At 34.4% G+C, this 6,185-nt stretch overlaps 1 protein-coding gene across 5 annotated transcripts; it reads right to left on the reverse strand.

The window, feature by feature from the left end:
* Positions 1–1,486: 1,486 nt before the first annotated feature.
* LOC132168738 (polypyrimidine tract-binding protein homolog 2-like) lies at positions 1,487–6,161 on the reverse strand. 5 transcript variants are annotated; one of them, XM_059579769.1, is made up of 12 exons: positions 5,976–6,161; positions 5,316–5,417; positions 4,110–4,169; positions 3,946–4,019; positions 3,455–3,550; positions 3,186–3,243; positions 2,740–2,844; positions 2,561–2,632; positions 2,446–2,492; positions 2,036–2,126; positions 1,892–1,930; positions 1,487–1,699 (listed from the first exon to the last, which is right to left on the reverse strand). In XM_059579769.1, the coding sequence occupies exons 2-12, from the start codon at positions 5,397–5,399 to the stop codon at positions 1,652–1,654; spliced, it is 774 nt and encodes a 257-aa protein (XP_059435752.1). In that variant the 5' UTR covers positions 5,400–5,417; positions 5,976–6,161; the 3' UTR covers positions 1,487–1,651. The 5 variants fall into 5 exon arrangements, with proteins under 5 accessions (XP_059435752.1, XP_059435750.1, XP_059435751.1 ...); XM_059579767.1 differs by lacking the exon at positions 5,976–6,161 and adding an exon at positions 5,024–5,229 and having other exon boundaries at positions 5,316–5,405; XM_059579768.1 differs by lacking the exon at positions 5,976–6,161 and adding an exon at positions 5,024–5,172 and having other exon boundaries at positions 5,316–5,398.
* Between the last annotated feature and the right edge of the window lie 24 nt (positions 6,162–6,185).

A 6,185-nucleotide genomic window follows, 5' to 3' on the forward strand; every position in this document is an offset into this window, starting at 1 on the left:
TTGGATTGAGATGGATAACGTGGAGAAAGGGATTGTGGACATTATTGCCCGGCACAATATTAGATGGCTTGTCATGGGGGGAGCAGCCGAAAAGTACTACTCAAAGTATGAACCATCATCATAATTAATTGTCATTTACTGTCATCATGATGCTGCAGTTATTTTTAATGAAATTATTGGATTTTTTCTTATTCCAGTATACTCTTTAGGGGTTTATTGATGTTAGTGTAGCTATTTTTGAGTTATTTAAATGCCCATGGCATTTCAAAATTTGTGAGAGTTAATTTATCTGGGCTATTTATGTTCTAGAATTTGAGGGTGATTTTGCTAGATGATATTATCTTTTAGGCACTTTACCTACTTAGGTTGTTATGATAGTGCTTTGGAACCCATTTCATGTGGAGATTCATAATTGCAAATTACTTTTGCTAGAGATGATTTGAATTAGGAATATATCTAAAGTATATGGATTTGATACACCTGTCATCAAGCATGATCTTGTGGGAATATCCAACAAAAAACATAGGGCATGAGCTTTGCAAGATAAATTATTTTACTTGAAGAGAAAGAAAAAGAAAAAAGGAAATAATTATGTGTAAAACCAAAGTACTCATCCCGATGATGATCTCACTTTGACACATTATCTACCTGAGTGTATAGAGAACAAAGAATTGGACAATTTGTCAATTCATTGATTAGCCAAAACAGTAATACTATTAATTTCTCATCTTATCCCCCTCCCCCCATTTTTTTATTTTTTTAATTTTTTTTGCTACCATTACTGCTTATCTGTCTGACAAAAATTGTAACATTTGGTAGTCTCCATGGACTTCTATGATGTTAAAGAATTGTGCTAATGCACATCATCAAATGTGTCGTAATTTCGTTGGTTCATATTTGTTGAGACTGTAGAAAATTGGCAGAGCTAAAGTCCAAAAAAACATTCTTTGCATACCAGCAATTAAGATTACCAGATGGTGTTTCATATTGAGAGATCGATTTTCAAATGATATTGACTGTATAAAATAGTTCCAAACTAATTGACTGCCTACTTTACATTGTACCAATTTCCTGTAATGTTTGGTTCGTTCGCAAGGGGCGCCAGTTATACACGAGAGAATTTGAAAGTATCCTGTAATTAACTTCTCTTTCTTTTTTATTTTTTGGCAATGCATTTACATTTGGTTAACACGAGGGAATTTGAAAGTATCCTATAATTAACTTCTCTTTCTTTTTTCTTTTTTGGCAATGCATTGACATTTGGTTAACATGATTAGTATTGACATTATAAGTGGAATTTTCCATTTGGTTTAATTAATAAACAGCATGGATTTTACATCTTTAACACTTTGAACTTCACGGCTATCTATTAATCTTTCGACTTCATAGCCATTGAGTATGTTTATTTTGGAATGATCAGGCTGATTCTTGACTTATTGGTTTGCTCAATGACTATTCTATTGAACATTATTGAGCACTAAGTTGGTCTTGTGACACATATAATCCATCAACAGAAGTTCTAGTAACATACACAGTATCCATGCACAAAAACCTTGTTTTCATGCCAGTGTTCTATATACTCAAGTTGGTCCCAGTATCCTAGCCATAGGCGGACTACAAAATATTTACATATCAGAAATTAAACTACATATTATCTATCAAATAAGCTCTGCACCCACCTTTTCATTAATCCCTGTATCTGTATAGAAAATAAAAGAAGCACAGTTAATTGTAATTAGTACTATTTTTATAAGCAATTAATATTATTGTTTTTGTGCCACAATTAGTAATTGACGATGTCACTCAACAGACAAAAAAAAAAAAATATACTTCCAAAAAAAAAAAAATGAAAGAATTTACCCCAAATAAAAATAAAGGAGAAGAAAACTACCTGCTTTTCTGAAAGTCCAATTTCTTTCAGATCATCAAGCTGTGAAACAGAAATTGTGTCGGAAAAAAAAAAAAAAAGTCTTATGAGCGTTTGAAATCAACTAAGGAATTAATTTATTTTTCTTTTAAAAATCTTTCAGCTTACACTCTTAAATGGTTCGGGTATTTCGTCACGAAGTTCAAGAATATAGGTAGCCCTCTTCTCTCCAATTCCCTTTAGTCTTTTCAAGCTCTCCCTATTGATAAGAGAATTGAAAGAAAAAGAAAAAGAAAATATCAAACAAAAATATACAGGTTAGCAATATCGTATGTTAAAAAATGGCAAACAAAATAGACTTTATATACATCTCATATCAACAGACTAATATATGAAACTTTAAAGGTTTATTACAAACAAATGCTTAAATCTGTTAGTCAGAAAATAATTGAATCTATTGTTCCCGTTGGTTACATTAATTAGGGGCAAGTGTCAATGAAGTGTCACTTCATGGGGCTAAGCTCGTTAACATAATCAGTCATTAATTTGAATACTCTGCATAAAACATAAAAACTTACTTGTTTGCTGTATTTAGAACATTAAGATATTCTTGAATAAAGGAGTCCTGCAATGACAAAAAAAAAATATGAGTTGGAAAAATATATGTATTGGAAAAAGGGTTATTGATCTAACCTTCATTTCAGAAGTTGACACTTGTATTCTTGCACCGATTGGTGGTGAAACTTTTGCGCTAGCGAGAGCATCCTAGAAAACAAAAGAAAAGAGTATGACTTAAATATAAAGAAAAAAAATAATAATAGGGAACAAAAGAGTCAACCAAGACTTTAATCTCAGAATGTGATCGTAAGTACCATGTGTAAAACGTCCAAGGTGCCAGCATTCTGCATGTTATCAATAGATGCAAGAAGAACATTGCTCTCTGGTTCTAATTTTTTCCCATCCAACACCACCGTTGACTGCAATGATGACAAAACAATTCCATTTAATCAAACCACGTAAAATTTCATAGATTTTAAGCATGTCGAAGTAATAAAAATTGCAAGTCATGAATCACAAGCATGACCAAGTTCGGCAGTAGCCGTGCTATGCTATTGTGCATGAAAACTCATTCAAAACATCTAAAGGAATTAACATTGAATAATAGTAATATTTGACATAGGAAGACTCTTATGTGAAAATCAAGAATTAGTACTCTGTTCAACACCTTTGCCCATCACTAAAATGCCTACAGAATTGTCCGAGTGCCACCTAGTAGAAGCCTATATAACGAAGGAGGTGTCAATTCCCAAAGCCTGACCTGACCACTTCTGTCAATGACTGATGGAGCAATAGGAAGGTCAGCATCAGTGTAGTCCCTGCAATGTAGTTATAATAATGTGAGCAAAATGGCGATAGAAGGGTTGCAGCAAAGGATAAGGAAGAAGGATGAAAAAGAGGTAACAAATGAGGAAGAAGTGCATACACAATATATGTACAACCGAAAAGGGAAATATGCATCTTACACGCAAAACAATTAGGAGTAAAAAGACTCAGACTGTTAATGCTTGTAAAAAGAAACAGGAATACCTGCTCTGGTGGCTCTGGAATTTCACGCTCAAATCTGTGTGGGCAGAATATGTGATCCTAGTAGTACATGGTCCCACATCATCAGGAAGAAGATAACTGAAACCAAGGACAAAAAATGTCAGTAAATCCTAATGCAGGCACAGTTGATAACTGATAAGGTATATAAAGCGCATAGCTATGTCAGTGGAGCACATGAATGTGCTAGGATCTACCATTCAAAGGTCCGACATAGCACATTTTCTACATAAAGAATGGTCCTGTTGGAAAAACACAGCAAGCCAATATTATCCACATGTTCAATCGAAAATGTTATAGATAGAAGTGGGGCAAAAAAACTTTAACCAAGCTGGAGTCTGACAGATAGCTTATACCACAAATGTTGTCTAACGGTCCAATGGTGACCAGTCTGAATGCATGCGCACCACGTAACAGCCATGCAGTCCATAGAAGTTGGACTAAATACCATGTCAAACAATCAATACAACTGTCACCTAGGAATGCTTCTTCCATCACGGGCATTCTTCGCAGAAGAGGCTGTCTCTGTATCTGAAAATTGTACCAGCGCCTGAAAAAAGGATCATATACAAACTGAGTTTCTACTCAAATGCTGGAAGAACAAGGGGAAAAGGACCAAAAACAGAAAAGGATAAGAGACCTGGAATCCGGCTTTCTCAAAGGTTATAATCTTTTGCACAAATCCAAAAGCTGAAAAAAGCTGCATCACTAAATAACTTTCAGAAAAATATACAAAAAAAAAGAAAAAAGAAAAAAAGGTCCTATGAACTCAAGACCCAATAACAATCTAGGATCCCTTCCCAGAATTAATTGCAGCAAACCAGAAGCATCTAGAGATTCAAACAAAGACCACTGAGATTTTATCAATTACACAAACACTAGACAAAGAAACCATCATTTCATGTGTATAAAATCATAGTAATAAGAATAATGATTTGCTAAGAAAAGAAAGAATATTTAAAAAATACAGCACTTAGCATTCACACTACCGCCAAAAATATGCAGCGAGAAATATGCAGGTTAAAACTTCATCTAATACTATGTTTATGTAAAATAAATAACTCCCTCAAATAAAAACCACAAACTTAAGAAGAATAAAAGAAACAAACGACCAACTAAGAATTTCTGATAATCCCTTTAGCAGTCACCATGGAAAAATGCTAACAATATACTGCTGTTGGGCATCTGGATTGGCATCAAGGTTTTGTAAAATTAACAACTTCAGCTACGAACTAGTGTCTAAAGCTATCATTAGTTAATTACTTAGAAGGATAGAAAGATAATGTCTGTCCATGACATTTATATCCACAAAGGGAATGAAGATCAACCCCATCAAGCTTGCATTCACTTCGATGCCAACGCCTCAATTATAAAAAATAAATAAATAAATACAACTAAGACTTGGATATAATTACATAAATCAAATAGTTGACTAATACAAAATTCCATAAGAGCTATACTAGATGTAGCTATGCTACTAGCAAAAAATCACGGCATGCAGAAAATAGAGGAAGAGGGATGTACAAGAGAAAAGAAAATGATAAAAGCCTGTACCATTAGAATGGTAGGTATAGGAAGTTGAGGAGGAAGAGTAGGGAAGAAAGAGCCAGTGTTAAGGAAAGGAGAAAGGAGACAAACACACATGCACTCTTTCTCCCAATGAATTAAGCTGCCATCGAAGATATTGCCTTGAAATGAGCCTACTGATCCATTTACATATACGTCAAACAAAAGCTTTCCAAAACGTGACAAACCGCAACCTAATTACAACATAATTCAGTGGATACATCCTCATAGTAGCAAGTTTACCTCTTCAACTGTAAAGGAAAGCATGCAATTTGCTTACCAAGTGTAACTCATCGATGTTGACAAGGCATGCATCGTCGCCCTCTATTGTTACCAGCAGTACATTTCCAGCAACATCTGCCATTCGAACAGTAACCCCACCCTATAAAAGAACAGCAAGAAAACGTGTAGGCCTAAGGATCGCTATAAAGAAACCCATTTCACAGTCGGGCTCTGACATAGAAGTATGTACTTCAATAAAATTGACTTCTCCTTTACAATATTAATATGATTTCACTTTCCAATATTAATATGATTTCCCTTTCCCGGCATGCATGCCTTGTGTATTATAGCAGTATGCATAGTCTAAATATACAGTTGGATGGGTTTCTTCTCTAATTCTGTGGAGTTGTTTCCCGCACTTGTTGTCTCAATTCTTGTCTAACAGAAATAGAACAATAAATTGTGAACCCAAATTTATGGTACTAAAAATGAATTCTGGATACTAAAAACCCAATTTGTTGTATCGAACCCTTTATGGTCAGAAAAATTGTAAAATAAGTTCCCAGAATGCCTTTTTCAATCTACTTTTTCAGAAGCACAAATTACATTTTCCAAGGTGGAAGCAAAAGACCCCAAACACAAGCCAGAGCAAGCAAAAACAGAGGTGACAACAACAACAAATTGAAAACTAACCATGAGTACCAACCAAAGGAATTACCTATCCAAGTCAAACAGAACACAGAAAGGCAGAATTTCTGAATAACCTAATCCGAACACATAAAGAAGGCCGATAATACTTTAACCATGCATCACCTATGATTATGATAAGAGACATTTAAAACCAAATTTATGTCCTAAAAATTCAATTTGGCTGAGCAGTACATATTCCAATTTCAAAAGCAAGCAAAACAAAAGAACGCGCAAGATA

Source organism: Corylus avellana, chromosome ca2 (genome assembly GCF_901000735.1).
Source record: "Corylus avellana chromosome ca2, CavTom2PMs-1.0".
Taxonomy (NCBI): domain Eukaryota; kingdom Viridiplantae; phylum Streptophyta; class Magnoliopsida; order Fagales; family Betulaceae; genus Corylus; species Corylus avellana.